This window comes from Columba livia, chromosome 10, assembly GCF_036013475.1.
Source record: "Columba livia isolate bColLiv1 breed racing homer chromosome 10, bColLiv1.pat.W.v2, whole genome shotgun sequence".
Taxonomy (NCBI): Eukaryota; Metazoa; Chordata; class Aves; order Columbiformes; family Columbidae; genus Columba; species Columba livia.
Window position 1 is genome coordinate 5732243 of NC_088611.1, and position 25148 is coordinate 5757390.

Consider the following 25148-nt stretch of genomic DNA (forward strand, 5'->3'; position numbering starts at 1 on the left):
CCAGGTTCGCTGCAGAGCCCCTGGGTGACTGTGGCTAAGCTCTTTAGCTGGGGGGGTCTGGAGGTGGGATGGGCTCTTCTGTCGCTGAGGTGACACCGTCTCCCTGTATTCTGTGGCAGATGGTGGGGGGCTGTTGCTGCTGCCCATCGCTGGTAGAATACCCTGGCCCCGAGGAGGTAATGCCGCACCTGCCGCGTCCTGTCCCCCTCCCCGCCACCGGCTCATGGCACCCCAGTCCCGGGCAGGGACCCCTTGTTGCAGCTGGATGGAGGTGGCTGGGGCGATGCGATGTCTCTGCAATCTCTTTCTCTTCTCTTTTTGAAGTGGGGTTCTGTTTCCTGGAGTACAGGGTTTGCTGGGGGTATGGGCAGCAGCCACTGCCTGGCAGGGGCTGCAGGAAGAACCGGAGCCAGGATCTTTCCGAGCTGTGGGTCTCCAGTTCCCCAGCTCCAGCACCAAGAGGGGCTGCCTGTCTGCTGTAGTTAAACACAGGAGTTGAGGCTTGTCCCCGCTCGGGATCCGTGCAGCTGAACACAGGGATTTCAGGGCTCGCCCCATCACCCACAGGCTGCAGTGGGAGATGATCTGAGATGGACACGTGCCAGTACTGGTCACAGCATCCCTGCCAGGGACTTGCTGGGAAAAATCAGTTTTGAGATAGTCTTTGCTGGAGGTGAAGCAGGGGAGCACAGGGGTGCGTGGCTGGGGCCAGGTGGCTTCCCAGAGCAGCGGTATGGTGACAGGCATCATTGCCATGAGCCTGGCTGATGCTCAGCGGTTTAGTGCCACAGTCCCCGTGAGCCAGGTGACAGGTGCCTCCTTGGATGAGATGCCTTTTGACACGGCTGGTTTTCCTTTCTCTCCTTTCCCCACCCTTTGCTGCTCTCTGCCCTGACACTTGGGGTTGCTTCCCTCCCCAGGTGAAGACAGAGATCAGCGTGGAGAGCAAGCACCAGACCCTGCAGGGCCTGGCCTTCCCCCTGCAGCTGGATGCTCAGCAAGCCATCCAGGCGCTCAAGCAGAAGAAAATCAACTACATCCAGCTGGTAGGTCCCATACGCAGCTCTCCCACACTCCACTCCCACCACTTCTTGCTGCTCCCTCTCACCCCAGTCCACTCCCCTGTCCCCCTGTCCATCAGAAGCTGGATCTGGAGCGGGAAACCATTGACCTGGTGCACACAAGCCCCACGGAGATCACTGACCTGCCCAAGAGGATCCCCCAGGACTCGGCTCGCTACCATTTCTTCCTGTACAAACACTCGCACGAGGGAGACTACCTGGAGTCTGTCAGTGAGTGCCATGGCACTGTGGGTGGCTGGTTAGAGCCCGTGCTGGTCCCTGGACCATTGCTCGTGTGGGGAGCAAGCAGGGATGGAGATGGTGGGGACAGCGGACCTTGAGTTAGTTCTCGCTTGCTGTCCTCCTGCAGTGGGTGCTGCTGGCAAGTGCTTTGGTGCTGAAAGAAGCTGCCACATGCAGTGTAGGGCTCTCAGGTGCTGCCATGCAGGATTTGTGCAGCCCTTGTGTTGCAGGTGTACTGGAGCCGGGGGAGATTTGGGGAGGGGTGGTGGATGGGATGTCTCACCTTGTGTCACTGAGTAGATTGGAATTCTCGGGGCTGGAAGAGCCGCAATCGGGCTGGGATGCAGCTGCCTGGTGCTCCCTGTCCATGAGCCCAGGCAGTACCACTAGCCCCGCTCTCTTCCTGCAGTCTTTATCTACTCCATGCCTGGGTACAAATGCAGCATCAAGGAGCGGATGCTTTACTCCAGCTGCAAGAGCCGGTTGCTGGACACTGTGGAGCAGGAGTTTTGCCTGGAGATAGCCAAGAAGGTAAGTGTGAGCCCTCCCAGAGGTGATGGAGCAGAGACCTGTGCCAGGCTTCTGCAAGGAAATGTGCCACAGCTGTGGTCCTGCCCCACTGGTGGGTTCAGGGAGGAGTTGGGTGCCCCAAAGGTGGGTGTCAAGACCCCAGGGAGCTGCTAACCCTGCTTGCTGCTCCTGGACGCAGATCGAGATTGATGATGGCGCCGAGCTGACGGCAGAGTTCCTCTACGAGGAGGTGCACCCCAAGCAGCACGCCTTCAAGCAGGCCTTCGCCAAGCCCAAGGGGCCCGTGGGGAAACGGGGACAGAAGCGGCTGATCAAGGGGCCAGACGAGAACAGCGAGGACAGTTAGATCTCGCAGGACCAGGCGGTGAATGGACAGCATCCCCACGGCGCTTCCCAGCTTCGTCTCCACTGAACACCTGGGGATCTTTCCCTCCATCTCAGCCTTTTTTTTTTCCCTTATTTTTCCTATTTCATTCCTTTTTTTTAAACATCAAGATGGCTTGTTGCCCCTGGGGGCAGAGTGATGGGGAGGGTTCAGGGTTGTGGGTGTTTCTTTTCCTTGCATCCTCGTGCAAGCCCTGGGGCTGCCAGAAGTTGGGAGCAGCAGGGTCGTATCCCCCAGCCTTGCTCCTGTCCCCACCAGGGTCACAGCTGCTGCTCTCAGTGTCCCCTGGGTGAATGAAGGACACGCTTGCCTGCAAGCTCCTCTATGCAAAGGGAAGGGGGTGGTGCTGGGGATTCCTGTTTGAAAAGAGAAAATGCTTCTTTCCCTGTTCCCTTAGCCCCAGATTTTGCTCCCCTATCCAGCTCTTGGTGTGCACAACCCCTCTGCCCCAGTCCTGGAGTGATCCTGCACCGCCCCAGGGTGTGGGCAGGACCCCTCCCCATGGGGTGGGCTTTGCTGGCAGGAGTTGGTCCCTGGGCAGAAGGAAGACCCCCCCACACACACTCCGCCCTAAGTCCTGAGCTCAGCCTGGCCCTGGATGAAGGTCACTCTGCCTTTGGGTGATGATTGCCTCCCCTCTTTGAACCCCTTCCCAATAAGGCTTTTCCCCTCAGAGGGAGCTGTTACAGCCCTGACTTGGCCCCATCCCTGTTTAGGATGGGAGCCGGGGGGCCCAAGTCCTTGTCCCCCCACCCTGTGCTCCAGCCCCCACCATTACCCACCTGGTTTGCTGCCAGCTCTCTGGTCTGGGCCAGCCCTATGTCTTAAAAATTGCATGGGCTGCCCCAAACCCCTGTGCAAGGAAGCGTGACGGCCCCTGTATGCCCCCACCAGGGGATGTCCCCAGCCACCAAGGGCCATCACCAGCTCCAAGGGCTGAGCTTGGCACTGTGAGTTAGGCTTCACTGGGTGTTTTGGTGGGAAGAGCACCTTGCTGCTGGGTACCAGTGAGGGCTCGAGAGCCGCCCACTCCCCCGGGAAGATGGAAGCGGGGTCAGTGAAACCTGCCCTTGGCTTTCCTGCTGCCCCGGCGGACATGCTGACGTTGCCTTGGCCTCGGTGGAGTGGGAGCAGGCAGTGGTGAGGGGGGGTTGAAGCTGGGGGGGAACAGAGCACACTGTACTGAATGCTGTATTTTCTAAAGAATAAAGTATTTTTAAAACAGGCTGATGCTCTTTGGAGGTCCTGTGGGTTCCCCGAGTTTGGGCATTTAGCAGGTGCTGGAGCTGCAGAGCAAATTGCTTGGACATTGCCAGCCAGGAGCCAACAACCATCACAGCCTGCCCACTGTGGCTACATCCAGGCCCTGCCACCCCAAGGACATTTGCACTTTAATCTGGGTTCTGGGACAACCCCTTAATGCCTGGCAGAGGTTTTAACACCAGACCCCTCCAGCGATGCCTAGAGCTACAGCTGGCTGTGGGAAGTGGCATCTCAGCCCAGCTCTTCCTCCTTTAATGGCTGGAGATGATTTTGCAGCTGGCGATGATTTTCCAAGGCTGTGATGCTGCTGCCTGGGGTGGTTGTGTTCTTGGCTGGGGTGAATTCCGGCATGAAGATGAGGAGGGAAAGCAGGATGATGCTCAGCCAAGACAAGGTTGGGAAGGCAATGGGGTCTGCCTGCATTCCGGGCCCCACATCCCTCCTGCTCCTGACCCAGGACAAGGCAGATTCCCAAATCCTGGTGGGGGAGCTGGATCCTGCACCCCCCAGGGTTGTGAGTAGCTGCCCTGCCAGAGCTCTCCAGCACCCAAAAAGCTGCCCACAGCCAAAATCTAACTCCAGTTGGGCTATAGGGCCAAAATATTGATGTGGAGTGAGGAGCCTCCCCCACTTCCTACCCACTCGCCTTGCTTCCCCTGTCCCTCTGCCAGCACAGCCATGCCAGCTGGAACCCCCTGTGCCAAAGGATGATGGTGGTGGGGAAGATGGCCGGGAGCAGCCCAAGGGCTGCAGATCCCCAGCTGGGTACTCATCATATCTCATCCTGTCTCATCCCATTGCACCCCTTTACATCCCATTTTGTCCTCTAGCTCATCCTCCATCCTCTCCTGTCCCCTCCCATCCTGTGCCCTCATCCCACCCCCTCTTACCCTCCCTTTCCTATCTCATCCCACATGTCCCATCCCACTCCATCCCAACTTGTCCCTCCTTATCCCACCCCACCCCATCCTGCATCCTCAGCTGTCAGTGGGCCATGTACGAGTGCAGGCGGGCAGCCAGCCACGCACACAGCCTGGTTCTGCACAGCCCTCCACCCCCTTGTGCCATGAGGGACCCCAGCCCTTAAATACTCCTACTCAACTGTCCCAAGTCTGTCTTGTCCCAGCTGCAGGCCTGGTGGCCCAGGGTGGGTGGCACCTCCCAATGGGGTCACCATGTGCAGTGGAAGGCCATTGCTCTGCTGCTGGGGTCGAGGCAAGGGCAGGCAGGAGCACAGCTGGGCAGGGGAGTCACTGGTGTCTCGTATAAGGGTTGGGCACTGGCTGCTGCCTCTCCCACAGCACAGCCCAGCAGGGACACGCAGTCCAGCTGCTTGCTTTTGCAAGGCTTGTCAGGATTTAGATGGATTTGCAGCTCACTTTCTGTTAATATAGAATAGAATAGAATAGAATAGAATAGAATAGAATAGAATAGAATAGAATAGAATAGAATAGAATAGAATAGAATTTTGGGGGTGCTGAAGCAGTGCGAGGGAGAAGCAGAGCTGAACAACTCACAGGCAGAGCACTAACAATCTCATGTGTCAGGTTCAATTTGGAAAGTGGGTTACAAACTCAATGATCAGATATTCTTGGGGCAATTAAAGTACTTGCTAACTCAGCTGTTGCCTCCTGACCCTGTGTCCCTACACCCAGTATACACGAGGGTTCATGCAAGCATCAACTCTTTCTTTTTAATGTTTGAACTAAAAAAGTCTCCCCAGCTGCAAACCCAAAGCTCTGCGGTTTGAGTTGATGCTTGAGAAACCTGGGTTTGGTTGGTAGCCACCAGTGCCATTTCAGGGCACATGTGCCAGGGGCCAAGGCTACCCTGTCACAGCATCTAATCAGCCAGGGAGGATGTGATATGGAACAGCAGCTCGAGTGCTCAGGTCTTTTAGGACTCACAAACAAGGTCTCATGCATTTCACAGAAAACAAGCCACAGGGAAAAGCATGAGACCAGGATGCTTTTACCTATGGGATTCCCAGGTCAAAAAGTGCAAAGGATAAAATCTCAGAGGATATAACTCCTTTGGCTTCTGCTCCCCTGAGAGCTGAAGCAAAGAAACCGCAAAGGAGTTACACCTGGTTGTGAGCTGAATGTGTGAATTGAACGTGCCACCTGGCATCTGGACTCTGAAACCACAGGTGCCTGTGGGAAAGGGAGACGAGTTCTCACCCTCTTAAGAACTCCATTCCTGGCCCCAAACTCTCCTTTGGGGGTGGCAGCCAGTGGGGAGGAGGGTGCAGGAGAAGGAAGGAATGGAAGGACGTTTACCTAAGGAGGTGAGTATATTGAGGATCAGCCATCCAGGACTGTGCAAGCCTGGGGTGTGGGTGGAGAGGAGGGAGCATGACCTGGCCTGGGGGTGGTGAGGGTTTGGGATCAGGCTGGAGGGTGGCTGGGGCACAGAGCACCCTGAGTGACCAGGAGCCAAGCCCCTGTGTTAGGCTCTGGTGCCCTGTGCCAGCACCAGCTGCAGCCCAGCTGGCATCTCTGAGGTCTGCCTTCCTGGATGAGAGTGATTTACACACCCAAGCCCTGGCAGTTCGCAGTGAGTGCCTGCACGCATCCCTCAACCTGTCTGCTGGCAGTGGGGCAGGGGACCCGTTTGCAGTCCCTTTTGCAAGGAGCTCGCTGCTGCTCTTCCCTGGGGAGCTGCAAGCATGGCCATTGCCCACTCTCTCCTCTCTGCACACCCCCCACCCTGTGCCTGACAAGAAGTGAGGTTTTCTATGCTCTGAGGTGGCCAAAACAGACACTCAACAGAGGGCTCCTGTGTCGGGGCTGGCGGGGTCTTGCTGGAGGAAGGGGAGCAGGAGGATCGGGTGCTGTCAGAAGGGCAGCTTCTCCCCACCCTGGCACCTCCCTGGGGAGCAGCAGCTGCAGATTGGGCTCTGCTGGGGGTCAGGGAAACCCACAGCAGTGGGGCTTGGTTGGCACCTTCTGCTCTGTGTGATGGCCCTGGGAGAAGGGCAGGGCTTAAGATCTCTGACCCCTTAGATGTTTCCCCATGTTAACAGATTGTTCCTGCCTAAAACACCCTGTCTGTCCAGTTGCCTTCTGTCCCTCCAGGTGGAGATGTTAGCAGTTATCCCCAATGTTTCAAGGCTTAGCTAGTGTTGTAAATATTATCTAAAAGCAAGTGTCGGTTCAAGGCACAATCCCAGACTGATGTGTGGCTGGATGGTCCATCTGAGTACGGGAAAAGCAGATTTGGACCCACGATACAGTTATTTGGTCTTGCTGCTGGAGTCTGGGTGTTAAGACCTGTTGTGTGCATCCACCTGGAGCCTGTGGAGGTGGTGGGTCCTGCAGGCAGCAGAAGTTTAGCCCAGGTTTTTAAGGAGAGCAAAGCACAGGGTTTGCTTTTTGGGAGTAGATGAGGAAAGTTCTTTTGAAGGTTGAATGTACCCTGAGAAAAATGCAGGTGGTTGAGCCACCAGTGCTCCTCTAGAACACCCATCACCAGGCAGGAGCCCCTTTCCTGAGCTGCAGATATTGGGGAGCTCATGGGACTTTTAAAGTCCTGGTGTGGGAGGCATAAATGGATTGTGTGGTCCCTTCCATGCTGGGAGAGAAACCTGGTAAATATGAGTGCTGAGGGACTGCGCAAGGGCTGAGGGGCGGTGGTGTGAGAGATGTGCCCTAAAATGAATGTTTGAAAGGTACTGGGGTACAAGAACTGTGAATTTGGTGGTGTTGATAATGCTCACATTATTATTATTATTATTACTACTATTGCTGGATAGGAAATAGCATGCACATAATGGTTGAAAGCAGCAACAGCAAGAGCAGGTGCCAGGAATGGTTTTCAGCGCATTTATTTATCTGCATGAGTGTGTTTCAGCAAGGGAGAGCTGGTACGGCAGAGGGCAGAGGCAACAGCATCCTCCCTCTCAGGGGCAAATTCCTGCTGGTGGGAGATGCTGACCCCAGTCTGAGGTCCAGTTCCCTAGAGAAACAAAGGTCATGAGCTTGTGATGCTGGTTTCCTCCTTCTGAGCTGAACCCATGGGTTATACTCAGCCTCGTACCGCACACAGCAAGGGGCTTGGCAGAAAGCTAAGGCCCCAGAAGCTTCATGAACATTAGCAGCTCTGCTAATTGGCAACCTCTGCCTGGTGGGACTTGTACCATGGATGGGGTGGAGGAGGAAACAAGGAGGTGGAAGACACCACAGCCTGCCTGGCCTGGCACCCTGTCCTGGCTGTGGTAGGAAGAGCGCCCTCCTGCTGCCTCCTCCCAGTGATGCTCTTGTTTGCATTTGGGATGTTTTCCCTGCCACTGTACCGCCTGGGGTTTCTCTAATGTGTAAAAAGGGTGAGAAATGCAGGAGGATGTGAGTTTAGGGCTATGCAATATTCAGCTAGATAAACTGAGTCCCAGACAATGTTAGCAGTGGCTTCTCCGCTGCGTTCTTGCTTACTCTGTCACTGCCGTGGGCCATTTGTCTCAGACTTTAAACATCTTTTACTGATTACTTCCTCTATTTTTTTCCAGAAACCAAACTAAAGCTTGCATAATCATCCCTGGTTATGCAACCTGCTATTCAAGTTTTGTTTGCTGGGAAACAATATGTGTTTGTTTTTTCATTCTTTGTCCTTTTCATTGGGGAAAACTTATCCTTTCCATGTGTCATTTGATTTGTCTTTCTTTTGCAGTTCAGTGATGGATTTCAGCCGGCCTCTTGCTGTGCACGGCTGCTGCTTTCACACCCTTGCTTGCCAGCACCACAACTCAAGGTAACTTGTCACATCTGATATTGATGGGTGCGGAGGTACCGATTGCATTGTGCCAGGGTTAGTTGTGCTCCTGTCATTTCAGAGGTTGCTAGCTTTGAATATTAGGATTTGGTTCTCTCCTGTGACTAATTTGGGATAATGTTTGAGATTTCTGATAGCTTGTGCCCTTTTTGTGTCTTATTTATTCTCCTCTGCAGCATAGAATGTAGAGTAGCTGCTGTAAAAACTAGAAAGAAAAATTAGGCTTATTAACTGGTATGTAAAATGCGCTGGGCAGATTCTGAATTACTTTAGTGAAGAAACTAGAAATACAGTAAACTTGTACTGTCAGATTGTGATTATATATTAGTCAACACGTCATGTGTCCTCCACACAAACATAGATTGCTCAAACCAGCAGTTTGGAACAGCACTGAAGGCATGTTATGGTGTTAGGGGTAGGGTCTGCGGCTTTTTACTTGGGGTGTCAAGTTAATGTAGTAATGTAACCTAATATACAGTGAGAAAAGGCCTGTAATGGAGATGCGTATTCATTCAGTCTTACACCACAAACAGCTTGTGGCAAGGCAAAGGAGTTGGGGTGTGGAATGGCCTTTTCCCTTGAGTAGCCCTGAACTTGCCCCAGTAAGACCAGGCCAATGTCACAGCAAGTGAAGTCTCATCCAGCAACACAGCCACTTTGCATTTGCAACACTCTGGTGGTGGGTTGAGCATGGCAGTTCATAAACTGCCTTGTTTAGCAATGGAGTTAAATTACCATGTTAATCCTATAGCTTGATGGTGGGTAGTGTTCTCCTGTAGAGCATCTGCACTTGACAGAGGCAGCTATGGCCAACTGACTGACAAGGGGCTTTTTAAAAGTGGTTGGATTGCTTGGGAAGTCAAATATTTTGCTGTGAGTTCTTCTGAGAATAGCAGTGTGCTTCTGTACATGCTGAAATGATTAGCAGCTTCCAATTGATGGAGCTGATGATTTTGCATTAACTTGGGCTTCTGTCTCCCCAACATGTGGCTATTTGTGACACTAGAATGGATCCGTAATGGGAGCTTCCCAGCATGCCCATGAGTGTAACAGAGGTTGGCTTGTCACATCTGGAAAATGGGACTAGCTGGACAGAGTAGCTGTTCAATGAGTTGTTAGAGCAGGACTGCAGCAGTTCCTGGATGTGCCTGTACACAAAGGAAGCAGATCAGTGCTTTTCTCTAGATTTCATGCCAATATTGACACATATACCCACAAAATTACTTCCCCCTATTCAAAGCATGCCTTCGCTATTCATGGAGGCAGTAGAGAGCGTAGCCTAAGTTTTCAGAGGGGTTGCAAAAGCAGCACTGATATTCTCTGACAATTACTTCCTGCAAAGACCTGACTTACTAGTTTGTTCACTGATAAGCAGTTTGTACCCTGTTCTTAGTCTTGCCCTGTGTGCATAGGGGAGCAGACTTGGGGAGACACAGGCAGTCAGGGGCAGCTTGCACCTACCCGCTGCACAGTAGTAAATGCACCTTCCTTTCCCTGCCACCTTGGTGTTCTAGCACAAAACACCCAGTAGCACTCTTTTCCTCTTCACAGTGAGCACTATGCTGAACACCAGAGGGAATGCTTGTGTGCACAAAACTAGAAAGGAAGAATGTGACAGTAGAGGGAGACAGCATCCAGCAGAACCCATTATAAATGCCTGCCTCCAAATAAATGCGTGCAAGCTTATTGTACAGCATTTAAGTAGTAAACTCTTGCTTAAAGTTTTGGTGTGCCTGTAGTACTATATCTGCATAAGTTCATGAGGAGCTATAAATACCAATTTTCTGTTTTTGTAAAAAATAAATCCACTGCTTGCAGTACAGCAGGAAACACTGCTGAAGTTATTCTGGTGTAAACTCAGTGAAAGGGCAATACTTCAGCTCAGGGGCATTAAGCTGCAGGCTCTGTTTTTATTCTACCACGTGCCCTTCCAACCACTGACACTTCAGTTTCAGTTATGGAAGAGAAGTAGAGAAACACACAAAACAACACATGGGCATAATGGCTCTAGAAATTTATTTTCAGAGCTTAGTGCTTCAACTATGATTAAAATGCTTAAGCAATTTAAAAATGCTACTGACAGGGTACTAGAACTCGACAAGAATACAGCTAACACCATTACTCTCATGCACTGACAGATACTAGTTTGCTCATGCCACTGAAGTAGGATCTTTCCCGTTCACTCATCACTTCAAAATGTAGAGGTCTTCTGCAGAAGTTGCATTCAGCTGATGAATGTGGTTTCAGCTCCAGACCAACATCCTTCCATGTAGCCAGCAGTTTTTCTGTTAGGAACAGGAAAGTTCATTAAGAAAGTCTTGCAACAGTGGATTGCTTTAAAGAAGCAGCAAAACAGAAGTGTCAGCATACTTATTCTCCTAGCAAATAAGGAGGGATAACAAGAATTCCCTGTGACATAATCTACCCTCTTGAGTGAGGTGATTGGGCTGCAACTAAGTCCCAGCTATCCTCATACCACCTCTTCTGACAGGATCAAGAAGTAGCTACTTTCCCTAGACAGATCCATGTTTAAGACAAGTTAACAGCTCAGCTGAGGAGAGCAGACTTCTTTGAACTCTTGTGACAAATGAAGATTTCCTTGGACAATGCATGAGCAGAGCACGGGCTTTGCACACTCCATTCTAGGTCACAGTACACTAACCTTCACATGTCCTGCTCAAAGCAGGTTAAATGCAAAAGTATGTGCTATGTGTACTGCAGGAGTGGAAAGACATCATCCAGCTAGTGACACCTGAAACTTTAGTATTTCCTAGTCTCATCACCGCACAGATGGCCCAGTATTTTCACTGCACTGATGTGAGAACTCACCAAGAAAATAATTCATCATTTGAGGGGTGTGGTGAGGTGTAGGGGCAATACGTAGCAGCTCTTCTCCACGGGGGACTGTGGGGTAGTTGATTGCTTGGACGTAGATGCTGTGCTGGCTCATCAGCTTGTCACAGATCTCTGTATTTTTAGCAGCATCTGCAACCTGAAGTTCAAAATTTTAAGTTACAAGATCACCCAAAGTATACAAGGGGGCAGAACTGTCAGCCCAACTTGGCTAGCCACATTAATTAAATAGGGCTAGTTACTCTGCCTTATGCCACTATAAATAGCGTATACACCAGAAAGAAAAGCTAAAAGCTTGTGCTGTAGAGCCCTCTGGGCATAGGCACAGCATTACAGCCTGGGTAGGTAGCTGTTTATACCTGAACTCTTCTTTTTACTGGCTTGTTACCAGTCTCCTTGCTTTCTGTGTGCTGTTCAATTGTGGATTTCATATATTTTATCATTCTGCTTTACAACACTTAGAGCAAGCTGAGGTTAACTTAATCCTGACTCCCAGAACATCACTGCTGAATACTCAGCCAGGTTTGAACTTTGTGAATGTTAACTAATATCTGAAAGCTTAACATGATCACAGACATGCAAACAGGCACCACAGTCCAGTGCCAACAGTGTCCTCAGCACTCACCCTTACTGGAATGATGTGACTGGGGCAGTGCACCACTGGAAGCCCCGCATCCATCAGCATCTGCCTCATCAGCTTCACATTACGTTGGTGCTGGCGCCTCAGAACTCGCCCCTCTGCGCTCTTCAGAGTTCGGACAGATTCTATGGCACCAGCTAAGAGCATGGGTGGCAGGGACGTTGTGAAAATAAAGCCAGCAGCATATGAACGAACAGTGTCTATCAGAGAACTTGTACTGGAGATGTAGCCTCCTACACAACCAAATGCTTTGCCTGACAAGACAGGAAAAAAAAAAAGCAACCAAGTTTATTTCTTCGAACCTTTAGAATGGTTTGAAGTATTATAGCCTTTCAATTAAAGGGAAGAGTTATTTTAACTACTTACTTAACTTAATGCAGTCGTGGTAGGCAACAATCTTAGCCCCCCTGTTAATCTTGTATTTACTCAGCACATGTTACAGCTTTGTTTTTAAGCCAATCCTGATAACACGGATCTAGTTATTACACAGCCAAGACAGTTCAAGACTCTCCCAAATATTCAAGTTTTGATTTTGGGGAAGACCTTATAAACACAGTCATTAAGCACAGACTTCAATAGTGACCTCAAGAGTCGACACTAAGTCTCTCAGCAGATTTAAATTAATCTGTTCCAGAGATGCTAGAAATAGCCTCTGCTGCTAAGGAGCACACAGGGTTGTGACTGTGACTGTGAGTCAATACCAGCCTCCCTTTCCAAATGTTCAGGTATCAGAGGAGAGCCACAGATAGAACTAGGGTGTCTGGTGAATGCTTCTGTTTCTATTAGGTTGTAATGCAAGATTTTAAGTTTCAAAGAAGCCATGAACTTTCCTGGTAAATTTTATTTATGTTTTGGAAGCTGTTTAAACAACTTTCCAATTTGCAGCAGTAAACTTACTCCTAAGCCTGTATTCTACTCAGATAATGGCAGTTGCTTCAGTTCTTGCCAAATCTCTTTATGTAACTCCCCATCTCAGGTTTCTAGGTTAGGGGCACTCCATTTCACATAAAAGAACTAAGTACTACTAAATATAGAGTACTACCCTACTAGCATTATCACCTGAATTTATTCTTGAGTTGTATAATATGCCACTGGAGGACTTTTCACTAGCTTGTTTACAGGAAAAAACCACCAACCCTACAACAATGCTACCTTAACTGATTTGTGAGGCAGTGTAAGTAGCTTAACAGAAGCTTTTCAAACTGTGGGGCATACTTAAATCCTCTGGGCTTTTAGAAAAATTCTAGCCCCCTAAAAGCCCTTGGCAAGTTCACTTGAACAGACTGATTTTGAGTTAACCCACTTAATTGGGCTGCTCAGCAGCTTTGCTGCCTTAGCTTCTGTAGAAGTGCCAGGCTGTGCATACCAAGCGTTCCAGAGATGATGTCCATCTTGTGCATGATTCCATCCCGGTCTCCTATACCACCACCTCGAGATCCATACAGCCCCACAGCATGCACTTCATCCACAAAAGTGATCGCCCCGTGCTCGTGGGCCACATCGCACAGCTCTTCCAGGGGACAGACTGCACCTGGGAACCAAAGCAGCGACTGGCAGTTTAGGATTCCTTGTTCTCAGTTTGCAAGTACTTCCAAACATGAGGCATTCCAGAAGCCTATTTTAATGTAAATTCTTATAGCACCGTACAGACGGTCTGAGCACTAACTGCACTGGAAAGAGAGAGAAGGGTTTGATGTCAACTTACCATCCATTGAGTGAACAGTTTCAAATGCAACAATTTTAGGGGTAGATGGATCAGACTTCTTCAATAGTTCTCGAAGATGGTTGACATCATTATGGCGATATATGTGTTTTGGCACCCTGCTGTTTCGGATCCCCTGGATCATGGACGCGTGGTTTCCAGAATCAGAGTAGATTTCACACCCTGAGGGAACAGCCCAGTTACACTTTAAGTACAAAAGAGCATTAACTGATTCTCAGCACTGCTTTATGTACAGGAAGTGTTCAAGCAGCGTATTCTAGAAAGTAATGCTCTTGATCAAAAAAGCAAGTTGCAGATCATGAAGCAAAAGTATTTAAGGCTTATTTTAGCTGTTTAAAACTAACACAAACTTGAATCTTTAGGAAATACAGAAGGGTTTTTCCAAGTCCTTAATATTTTTATCTAACTCTTAACTTTTGAAGTTAAACCTGCCCTGACCTACAGGGGAGGGATAAAGAGGGAGAAGTTCACACTCACAGGTGGGAGGATACTTAATTCCTGCTACCTCATTTTCAGGTTGAATTTAAATGCAAGAGCAGAAGACTGTGCTTTTTGTCCAATGTCTTCTGCAGGTCCTCGCTCCTAGACCTCAACCTCAGTAGGCTGCTACTATGATTTGTGTGAGGCTACTATGGGGATCAGGATTTCTGAACATCCAAAACTTTGATTAGACATTCTAGAAAAGGACATGAGATTATAAAAATATATTTATTTTACTATTCTCCTGTTGAGTGCAGGAACAGTGAAAAAAGTGCCATGATTTTATAGTGGAGATTATGGTTCTGAATAGAACCAAGTTATGTTCCATCATGGAAAAGGTTACAGTAAGAATCTTTCCTTATGTCATATCAGGGTAGGAAAGCCCATGAGTTTTTGTGTTATTCTAAGTACTTTCTGGCTGTGCTTCATAAACAAATTTTCAGCAACTTCAAATTTTTCTTCCTACTGCTAATAAAATTACTTTCAGTCTTTCAATAGGCTCTTTCATTCAAATTCAGGAAGATACTGAAACTTTAAAAATTGTGTATATTTTGTTAATTCCTCATTATCTTGATGACAGGAAAAAAAAAATCAAGCTTTAAGAGCTGATGTTTGTATTTTATTATTACCTCAGTAGGCTGCTACTATGATTTGTGTGAGTTTAACTTAATTTGAATATGGTATTCAGTAAAAAAAAATACTTTGCTGATAAGAGTAGGATGAATCCTCACTTTGAGTAGCCATTTGTGAAGTGCACTCCCAATTGCTTAGGGCAGGGTTCTGTTTTTTGTGATACACAGTGGATGCAGTTTGAGATCTCACCTGGCAGCATTTTAGCTAGAGTGAAGAGAGTGGAGTCATTGGCTACAAAGCAAGATGAGAACAACAGCGCTGCATCTTTTCCATGAAGATCAGCTAGTTCTTTTTCCAAATCAACATGAAATTTACTTGTTCCCGAAATATTTCTTGTGCCTCCTGCTCCAGCACCATGTTGTTTCAGTGTTTCCCTACAGAGGGCCCAAAGAGAGGCATTAGTGTGACTGTGCAATACACAGATAAATACAGGATCATCGCCAAAAATATTCTAGTAAACAATTGGAGTATAGTTCTTAAAAGGAACTGGCTGCAAAAAGCAGCTGTCAGGTTTAGTATCTTTGAGCAACCTGCACAACTCAGGAATCTGTTGAGCTAAGAAATCAGTTACTGAGTACAGCTGCAATATACCACCCAATTTATCTGGTAACATCTGGTGGTTCCTCAGGGAAATCCCAGGAGCAGTGTCAGTGACTGACAGGCAGACTACAGCCCTGGAGCTAAACACTCAGTTACCTACTCCAGCTCAAGAGAACAGTGTAAGCTTAATTATACCAAGATTAATACCAGAAACAACTTATGTAGCACAGTATAGAAATCAATTATTCAAAAGCCTTCCCACAAAAGCTTCTGCAGGGCACTATAGCTTGAAATTGCCTCTTAAGAATATGGCCTTACTCACATAACTGCTCCACACACACGAGGGTGACGACTCATGCCCAGGTAATCATTGCTGCACCAGACAGACACCTCTTTCTTGGTGATGAGGGAATTGGTGTAGTCATCTGCCATGGGAAAGATCTGCGCCTTTCGGTTTACTGTTTTGAACACTCGGTAGGTGTGATCCTTCTTCTTTTCATCTATTTTTTTCTCAAAGAACTGATCATACTGGAAGGTGGATACAGCTGAAATGAGACAGAAACTTAAACACACACGAAATAATCACAAGAGACCAGGCCTGTGGGGGTTTTGCCAGACAATCTTACATTTTGGCAAGTTATCCTGAAGCAGATGAGAGACACTTTCCGGTCTTTGCTTCAGCACAATATCCTTAAACTTCTTGAGCAAACCACTCTGCTCTTCTCCCTCAGTCTCAATGTTCCTCACTGGGGAGGTAGTTGGTATTTTAGCAAATTCTGTACCTATAGACATGGTAATAAACTCCAGTGAGCTTAATCAGTTTGAAACAAAATGAAGTAGAGTTCAGCAAAGCAAATATTTTAAGTAACTCTAGCTCTTCCTTCTTTAGGAAGCATGTGCCTGAATCCGTATGGCCTGTTAGAATCAACTACTTTATTTGCTTACAATTTTGCACGGTACAAGACAAAAGGAAAACTTGCTAATCAGTGACAATACAACACGTAATTATGACACATTTGGTTCATCATGACTCAGAAAACCACTCTATACAGCTACAGCATTTGTCTGAAAGAGCTGGTACACACCTAACTGAAAGCAGAGTTCTAGTCAGCTTCTTCCTTTTCGTTCCCAGTACTTTGTTTGGTTAGCACAGATTTTAAAATTATGCCATAGAAAAACACTAAAGTAAAATAAGCTTCCTGAGACAGACAGCAAGGCTTTAACACTATTGGTGAAAAGTTCCTTCCTTTAAAGGACAGCCCTTCCGCATCAGGACTGCGAGCCAGACAACACCCTTTAGTTCCATAAACAACAACAAAAAAGGTTTCCTTGCTTTCCAGCTTGGATTTGTTTGTATAGTACGTTGATCCAGTTTTTTCCATCTCTGGATATATCACCTTTGTCTATATTAGCACCTTGGTAAAGCACTTTTCAGCCCTAAGCATCCACTTTGGGTGCAAGTGTTAAGTGTGATCCACACATTTAGAGCCAGGGTATTGGCATCCAGTATTCCCACACCAAAATCACCCAGGGGAACACAATACTGCAGGTATGCCATTTACACCTATATTCTCCAACAGCTTTTTATTGTGCTGTCCTATAATCCTACCCATATAATTTAAGTGGCAACTGTTAGACTTGGCACACTCCAGGGCAAAGTCAGGCTGCAGAAGCTCTTGGAAGGAACCAACACATAGAATACATACCTTTCCTGTCTGCCTGCATTTCCTGCACATCCTCCTGGAGTTCCAGGCTGGCTTTGCAGAAAACATTACTTTTCTTGTGATTCATCTGAGCTGCCAGGAATGGGCATTTGGTAGCAGAGCTCTGGCCAGCACCAGCAGCTGGGTGGCCAGTAGGTAGCTGGGATCCATCTGTATTCTGTTGGGCCACCTCTTTGGCATTTTTGGCATCTGAGGTGGGGGCAGAGAAGGGAAAGAACTTCAGCTTCATCATTTTAATAGAGTGACTTAAGCTCTTCTATCCCTTACCTTTGCAATTAATTTGGCACAAGCCATTCAGAACTATTTAACTGAGCAGTCACACTTCACTCATACAAGCACAAAATCCCATTAATACCAAAAGGGCATCTGATTTAAAACACTAGATGCAGCGCTGTACCCTTTGAAAGGAAAAACCATCTCCCTCTTCCATTCCCAAAAGGGAGTTTTGTGGAGTTTTTGAGGTGGGTTTTTTTTGAGCAGTTTGGCTGTTTTCAGCCACCCGTCCTTGGTTTGCTGTGCACCCCAACTCTTGCCCTGAGTGCCAGGGCCAGACCCCCCGCAGAACATCACCGGCTGGGGTGAAGCTCGGGGACAAGAGACCCCAGATCTGTGACCCCGGATCCCCAGCCAGAGCTCGCTGCAGGCCGGGCTCTGATTTGTGCCCATGCTTGATTAGCACGGACATTTAAAGGATTAAGCAACCCCATCTCGAGGCTGCCTATTCCAGAAGTTTCTTTCTACTATATATATATATATATTTATTTTTTTATTTCTTAAGGACGCCGGGCCCTGTCCCTAGGAACGCTCCCCGCTACAGCTGCCGTGCCCCAGCCGCTGTCCCGCCGCCCGCCCCTGCCCCACTCACCCCGCCGGCCCCCGGGGGTCTCCTCCTCCGCCTGCTGCCCGCGGGCGGCGGACGTGGCCAGGGCGCGGGCGGCAGCTGGCGGGGCCGCCTCCATCATCCGCGGGCAGTGCTGGGCGTAGAGGAGCAGAGAGGGCCCGGCCTTCTGCAGGAACGCCTGCGAGACACGGGCCAGGAACGGGCAGCGCCGCACCACCGCCTCCATCCTCGCTGCTTCACGGGGGAACCGGACGTGACGAGAGCACCGCGGAGGCGACAGATACACCCGAGCAGCCCCCGCGCCGCTCGCCGCCTATATAGCCCCGGCGGGCACGGCGCAGGCGCGCTGCGCTGCTTCCCCGCCGCACGGCGCAGGCGCGGGCCGGACCCGGAGGCGGCTGCCGGGGGGGCTGCGGGGGACCGGGGGTGGTTCGCATGGGGTTGGCGGGGTATGCGAGCGGCTCCCGGGTGCTGTGAGGAGCTGGGGGGGCTCTGGGCGCCGTGAGGGGACGGATAGGGCTGCCGGGGTGTGTGCGAAGAGACGGTGGGGCAGCCGGCCCCGGGGGCTGTAGGGGACGGCTAGTAAGGGGGTCACGCCCCCCCCCCTCCAAGAAGGCGGGCGGGCAGGCAGCTGTCCTGCTCTGGGGTTCCCCTCAGCCCCAGGCTGGGCAGCGCTTGTTTCCCAGAATTATTGCAGCCGCTCAGCCCCCGGGCAGTGGATTTGGGGGCCCCTGGTGCGGCTGTTCGTTGGAAAACACGAGCTGTGAATCAGCTGAGTGGGGAAACCCGGCGCCGCTCGGCGCTTCTCGTGTGTTCATTTCCCAGCACGGCGCCCTGGCTCCCCGTGCCGCCTCGCACAGGGCGCGGGGGTCTCGCCGCTGGTCGTGGTGGGATCCCGAACCCCTCCCTTCGCCCACAGCCGCTCTGAATCCAGCAGTTTCTCCACCTGTGATGCTCAGGCTTCCACCACTGTGTTTTTGAAGTGTGGTGCCGTTGCCTAGGTTTTGAAGATAAATACTCTTGTAGGAATGACAGCAGCAAGTAAAATTGAATCCTGCATGCTCTATTTTGCAATGGGCATTGAAGTTTATTTGTTTAAAAGAATATTTACAGGTGGGTAGTGATTAAAGGAGCTGTGGTTATACAAATCCATGTAAGCGTGTACTAACTACTGAAGTGTGGAAAGAACGAAGAAGAAAGATGATGCTTGTTTTCTTTTTTTTCCTCATCTTGCGAAACAAGAATTTCACGGAAGACAGGATTCAGGCCGAGTGCTGCCTCTCGGCCACGTGTCTCAGCCAGCTGAGGGGTGGCTTGCGCAGTTTGAGGCAAAAGTGGTTTTTCTAACAGGTACAGAGTTTTGAGGAGAGCTCTTTTAAAGCTCATTCTCCCTTGACTGGTATCTTGTGTGTCGTCATGGTGTGTAGTTAAGGTCCTTGTATTAGAGTGATTAGGAAAATACAAAACCTATGTAGAACTGTGGCTGCTGAACCCAAGTTTGGATACCAAAAGCATTGGTTGGTTTTTACATGTTACAAATTGATCTTTAGATAACTCCTCTGCTGGCAGGCAGGGGGGAGACCAGCAGGATATTTGCCCGAATCTCCTCAACACTGACTCACTTTGAGGATGCTGGCTGCAAGGTGTGTGGACTTTGTGAACTAAATAAGCAGATAAAGAGAACCGCAACCTTAAACCATAGCCAAACGGCAGGGTCGCTGTCAACTCCAGTGCACTATTAAACTCTGAGGTAGGAAACAGGACAGAGTTTGCCCTTGCGTATTCCTTGTGGGGCCCTGCAGAGAGTAGATATGGCCTTATGAGGCAGGTTTTAGTGGGGTTAGATGTTTTTTTGAACAAGTTTGCTTCTTGCTTATTAGGAATTTATTACAGTGTTAAGAAGTCTCAGTGCTTAGATCTTAAACATTTTAACTCATTTCATCACTGTATTGCAGAAGTTACTGTTAAGAAACAGCCTTTCATCAGTGGGCATTGTTAAACTAGATACATACTAGTTTTAATTTGTTCAGTAAATAAATGATTAAACTAACGCTATCATATATTATCTGAGTCTGCATAGCAGTTGTGATAGCAAGAGTCTTGGTCATTTGGTAATACTAGGACAGTGCTTCAAATTATTACTTCCGTTTTCTCATGGAAAGTGCTCATAGAGTAGTTTGGGTTGGAGGGGACCTTCAAAGCTCATCTAGTCCAGCTCCCCTGCAATGAGCAGGGACATCAGTTAGTGTTACATGCCTCACATGCCTCAAGTATTTACATTTTGCAAAATATAATAGTTAATTAGCACTTGAAGGTTAAAGATATCTGATTTGTGTTCCAGATTGTTGCTCTTCCCTTTCTCCTGACCATCAACATTTGGATCTCTACCCTGAAGCTTTGTATCATATCAGTTACTATAAAAAAGGAGGACATATCATGATATTGTGCCACATAAATACCTGATGAATGTCCTAGGAGCAGAGAGTTAATGTTTCTGAACCTAAGGGATCACTCCAGTGCTCCTTGGATTAATTTCAGTTTTAACAACATAATTCAAATCCCTTATGCTTGATTTATAGTGTGTTGATAGTACTTTTCCTTCTATTTTTCCCTTATTAATTGACCATGGCACTTAGCTCCAGAGGGACAGAGAAAGGGAATATGAGTTCTGTTGTAAGAGGCACCAGGGAAAGGTGTTGTGCAAACGGGCTGGCAGAGTACTGCCACAGGCTGCAGAGCTCATCTGCGTGGCACCTGCCGCAGCAGATTCCATCCCACAAAAATCCTTTTTCATCCTGATAATCTTCACTGCAGCATCTTACCATGTTGCAAGATTGAAGTACCTTAGTCTACGCTGTTGCTGGAATGCAGAAGCTTGTGGTTTTGTATTCAAAAGTGCATGTGAAGTCTCAGGCCTGAAGAGCATCTGCTTTTTACGCAAATGTCATTCAAGGCTGGCAGCTGAGACACAGCGACCTTGGCTGCGATACGAAGATCTCCAAGTGGAGCAGAACTCTCAGCTTTCCTGTCAGAGTACCCTACAATCTGCACTATTAATCAGACCCCGCAATAACGCTTCTTTAGAGCTTGGTTTTGGTGAATTTATTTAACCTTGTACGTGACAGAAGTTGCGCAGAGCTGAATAACAATGGAATGACATTAACTTGACCTTCATCCTGGAGAACTGCCGAAGGAACGTGTCCTTGTCAGTGCAGAGACGACTGAGAGCTCTGAGACCAACAGAGCAGGGAAAAGTCAGGGGAAAAGGGTGTCTTCTCAGCTGCTCTGCTGGTTCAGTCCCATTGGAAATATTGCCAGAGCTTACAAGTTGCAGGTGAAGTAAATACTAATAAAGCTGCTATTAATTAAAATTTCTTACTGCTTAAGTGGATTAATTAAATGGTATTTAAAGATGTTAATTGTGGCAATGTATTACTGTCATCCTACAGGGCTCAGGAGAAACTAGCCTGAGCTGCTATGCAAATGCCACTTGCTACACGACAGAAGGACTTCAGAGTGTGACAAGGGACAGTGCCTCAGCAGCCACAGGGGAACAGGGAGCCTGTGTGGAGGGAGCAAACAGGCTCACCCAGCCTGGCTGGAGAGAGGCCAAAGGTACGGCGGGCTGGGGAGAAGGAACAGCTGCCTCGGAGTATGTAAAGGGAAGAGTAGCAATTAATAAAGAAGGAAAATGGTTAAGTTGAGGGGATAGCATTGATGTGAGAATAAATTTATTCAGCTGGCTATGTCAAAGTTTGGGTTGGAAGGTATAGTTCCTGGCTGTGACTGGGGTTTTGGAGCCAGTACTGGATATGCTGGGTACCAGATGGGTTTAGCAGAGGAAGCTGAATCTGCCTGAAAGATCCATCTGATGGGGGAAGGGGAGACGCTCAGCTACACTGAGAGGCTCTGCTGAGTTTAGGTTTCTAAAGCCCATTCCATTCCGATGATTTGTCGATTTCTTTGCTAAATAAGTTGCAAGAGGGGAAAAACAAGGTTAAATTCCAGCAGTTTGAGAGGTGGATGAGAAGCCATAGAAAGTGCTTCTCATATAGCAATTGAAATGGGGAAAAAAAAATCCCCTGCCACAGGGTCAAGTTGATTTCTGCAGATGTCCATGGAGAACTGCTGCTGAAGATGGTCTCTTTCCATTTTACCATTTTACCATATAGGCTCAGGTCTAAGTTACCTTCAATACACTTCTCTCAAGCACATTTTGCCCAATATTCCTGGAAACAGAACTTGATTCACAGGTTTGTAGCCTTCATCTGGCCTCATGTCTGTCAGCAGTTAGCTCCTTTCATGGCATTTTAATGAGTGTTATGGTTTTAAGAGAGCTTTTAGATACTTCAATAGAAAAACTAGAATCAAAGCCCCTCTGCACTCAGCCTGTCCAAATGAAAGCAGATAACTATGCTATTAGCAACATTTAATCCCTTTAGCCCACTTCTGAAGTCAGAGCTGTACATATTCCTAATTTTTTCCCACCCAGTCAGGGTCACAGAGGGCGAGCCAGAAAAACATTTCCCCCTCCCCATGCACAAGCCACTGTCTATATTGAGATCTGAATTTTCCAAGGGAGGGGATGTGATCCTGACATCTGGATTTAATCCAGACTCAAATTCCAGGCTTATATCTGAGAACTTCCACCTCTAGTCCTGAGACCAGCAGTTCTCAGAGAGAACCTAGTTTACCTTTTAAGGCAAAATTCGAGGGCTGTGATAGTAGCTGCATAGTGAAAATTCTTCTCATGCTGAATTTCTTTAACAGATTTTCCTCATTTGTATCCAGTGTCTTATTGACATGACAGAACAGGAAATCTCATTTCTTTATAGGAGCCTCTAATTGTCAGAGAATTCAACCAAGCTGGAAGAGCTGCTGAAAGCTGAGGCACACGTGACCTGTTGCAGAGTGACTGGGCAGCACCCCTGTTTCACAGACACAGGCCAGGCAAGCTTCTTACCCTATCTCATACAAACAAGTGCTGAGTTGTTTTCCTCCCCAATATAATGGATATCTTTTAAAATTCATGAACTGCTGGTGGGCCCTCACAGGGGTGTTGGGTCAGGACACTATTGGCCATCTGCTGGCCCCCGGATGTTGCCCTGTTGCAGAGGGTTTTGGTCACCTGGCAAAGTCCAATATCAGGGGCATGACTCAGCTCAATGGGGACTGCAGAAGCTCTTGCCACCCTCAGACAAGGTCCCCTGCCCTTCTCTTGAAGGGCACCACTCCCACACCAGGGCTGCTGCGCTCTACAGCCCATCAGCCAGCAGTCACTTATCTTAATTCCAGTTTATCTCTCCAGTTGCTTCAGATGTGGAAGATCACACAATAAGTCTTTTCTTCTCCTGTATCCTGGAGTTGGTCTTGTTTTGTGCAGCACACATCAGGAAATGAACCACAAATCCTTCCAGCTACTGTGGGCTTTGCTGCACTTGCAATGATTTGCATTCACACCCTTGTTTGCTCCTCTCTCTCACAGTTTTTCTCCTTCTCTTAGAAAGAATCAGTAAACTCCAACTAGTATATTTTTAATTAGGATTATTGCTGGGCTTCAGCCTGTCTTTTTCTTGCATGTCTCAGCCCTTCTTTTTTCTCATTAGCTACTCAGGCAGAGACACCACCTTCTGTGTCCAGTTTAGGCACTTGAACTCTGCACAGTCAGCAGAGAGCACAAGTACCTTAGAAAAAGTGGATCTGGGTGCTTCCCGTGTGAAGGTGCAAGAGCATGGGGAAAGGACAGCTCTGCAGTCAGAGCTCTCTGCAACCGGAGTTTCCAGAAGGGAGTTCAGTAGATAGCCTGCTCCTCTCTATGTAGGACAGACAGCTGACAGAGGGGAAGAAGCGGGTGTCTCTCCTTCATCTGCATTTCAATGCTTCAGGCCCAGAGAGACACTCAGGTCATGTTTAGATAGCAAAGCATCTTTGCTACACCAGGTAGCTCTAGTGAGCTCCTACTGCTGCTTGTATCTGTGTTAGTGTGGGCATTGGAAGGAAGGTGGAAGTCAAAGTAGAAGCAGGATTGTAAAAGTCCTTGAAAACAAGAAATCGACCCACAGCAGTGAAAAATACTGTGCTGGAGCCCATAGGCTGTCTCTCTTAAAGCAGTGTCAATGTTAGGACTTCTCTGTCAAGCAGAAGATTGCTAGAAATCAAGGGCATATGTTGTTGTCTCCCTGTTGCCCTGTAAAAATGTACTGATTTTGGCTAGTATAGAGTTAGTTTTCTTCAAAGCAGGTTGCATGGGGCTATGTTTTGGATTTGTGATGAAGATAGTGTTGATAACACAGGGGTGTTTTAGTCATTGCTGAACACCGCTTGCACAGCGTCAAGGGTTTATCTATGTCTCCCACTTCCCTGCCAGTGAGGAGGCTGGGGGTGCACAAGAAGCTGGGAAGGGGCACAAGGGGGCAAAGCTGGGACAGCTGACCATAGGGGTATCCCAGACCATATGACATCAAGGTCAGCAAGAAAACTGGGGGGTGGAGGCTGGTCAGGACTGCTGTTGCTCAGGGAATGGCTGGGTATCGGTCAGTTAGTGCTGAGCAATTGTTTTGTTTTGCATCACTTGTTTTTCTTGGGTTTGGTGGATTTTTTTCTCTGTGGTTTTTGGTGTTATGTTTTCACACTTTTACCCTTTCGATTTCCTCCCCCATCCCACTGTGAAGTGAGTGAGTAGCTGTGCAGGGATTAGCTGCCTACCAGGGTTAAAACGTGACAAAAAATCACTTATCTGACTTGTCTACCTGTCCCATGGGACCCCACAGGCACCTTATAAGGCAGTAGCATATTCAGGTGCCCTCACTACTCCCCGGTCACCCCAGACTCAGTCTAACATGGTAAGTTAAATCCTTTATATACGCTGATACAATTTTATCAAAAAATTTTATCAATTTTATCTCCCAGGTGGAGTAATACAAATAAGATTGCCTTTTCAGCCTGGAAATAGGGATAAAGGCATGCTGTGAAGCCCTAGTAGTCTCTGACCTTTTTTTGGGTGGGGAAAATGATGGGATTTCAAAAGGCTGTTGTCTTAAATTGTCTGTTGTAGGTACAGTACACCTACAAGCAAGGCTAGCTGTTGTGGTTTGTTTCATCAAAGGCTTATTTTTCTCTTTTGCATTGGCTATTTTAATTTCTTCTGCAAGAATTGATATTTCAGTGAAGTAAAGAGAAGCATTTCAGAATGAGAGACCTGCTGATGACATGAGAAGGTGGGGGAAAATGCCCTTCCTGACTAGAACCAAGCTGGAAATTCTATGTCAGTGTTGCCCCATGAACACATACCCAGTGAGGCAACAGGACTCTTCTGTTATCTGGGTGGCTTTTCTTCTTATCCAGCTGTTCCACAGCGTTAGATATGGCTGGTATCGAGACAGTCTTAAGAACTGTCTTGGAGAAAGCAAGCAATAAACAGAGGGAAGTGTAAAGCAGTTGTGATATTTTATTATTTCCATCCAT

General features: G+C 48.2%; 2 protein-coding genes and 1 long non-coding RNA gene across 9 annotated transcripts in view; 2 read left to right on the forward strand and 1 right to left on the reverse strand.

The window, feature by feature from the left end:
* TWF2 (twinfilin actin binding protein 2) overlaps positions 1-3445 on the forward strand; it is a 23544-nt gene extending 20099 nt beyond the window's left edge. Inside the window, exons 6-9 of the mRNA XM_065075099.1 lie at positions 921-1046; positions 1142-1292; positions 1714-1835; positions 2014-3445. Of these exons, the coding sequence (XP_064931171.1) occupies positions 921-1046; positions 1142-1292; positions 1714-1835; positions 2014-2181 (567 nt within the window). The 3' untranslated portion in view covers positions 2182-3445. The remainder of the gene's footprint in view (positions 1-920; positions 1047-1141; positions 1293-1713; positions 1836-2013) is intronic.
* A 2262-nt stretch (positions 3446-5707) lies between these two features.
* Positions 5708-25148, forward strand: part of LOC110363577 (uncharacterized) — a 40511-nt gene continuing 21070 nt past the window's right edge. For 2 of the 7 annotated variants that reach the window (XR_010475024.1, XR_010475027.1), the window contains exons 1-4: positions 7992-8229; positions 17622-21018; positions 21134-21299; positions 22520-22634. This is a non-coding gene — a long non-coding RNA (uncharacterized LOC110363577). Of the gene's footprint in view, positions 5771-7934; positions 8230-17621; positions 21019-21133; positions 21300-22519; positions 22635-25148 lie in introns of those variants that run through there. The other 5 variants (XR_010475022.1, XR_010475025.1, XR_010475023.1 and 2 more) reach the window with 5 other exon arrangements.
* On the reverse strand, positions 10250-17937 carry ALAS1 (5'-aminolevulinate synthase 1). Its single transcript, XM_065075100.1, has 10 exons — positions 17709-17937; positions 16826-17032; positions 15746-15901; positions 15442-15664; positions 14769-14953; positions 13449-13628; positions 13110-13274; positions 11729-11997; positions 11080-11242; positions 10250-10535 (listed from the first exon to the last, which is right to left on the reverse strand). The coding sequence occupies exons 1-10, from the start codon at positions 17908-17910 to the stop codon at positions 10375-10377; spliced, it is 1911 nt and encodes a 636-aa protein (XP_064931172.1). The 5' UTR covers positions 17911-17937; the 3' UTR covers positions 10250-10374.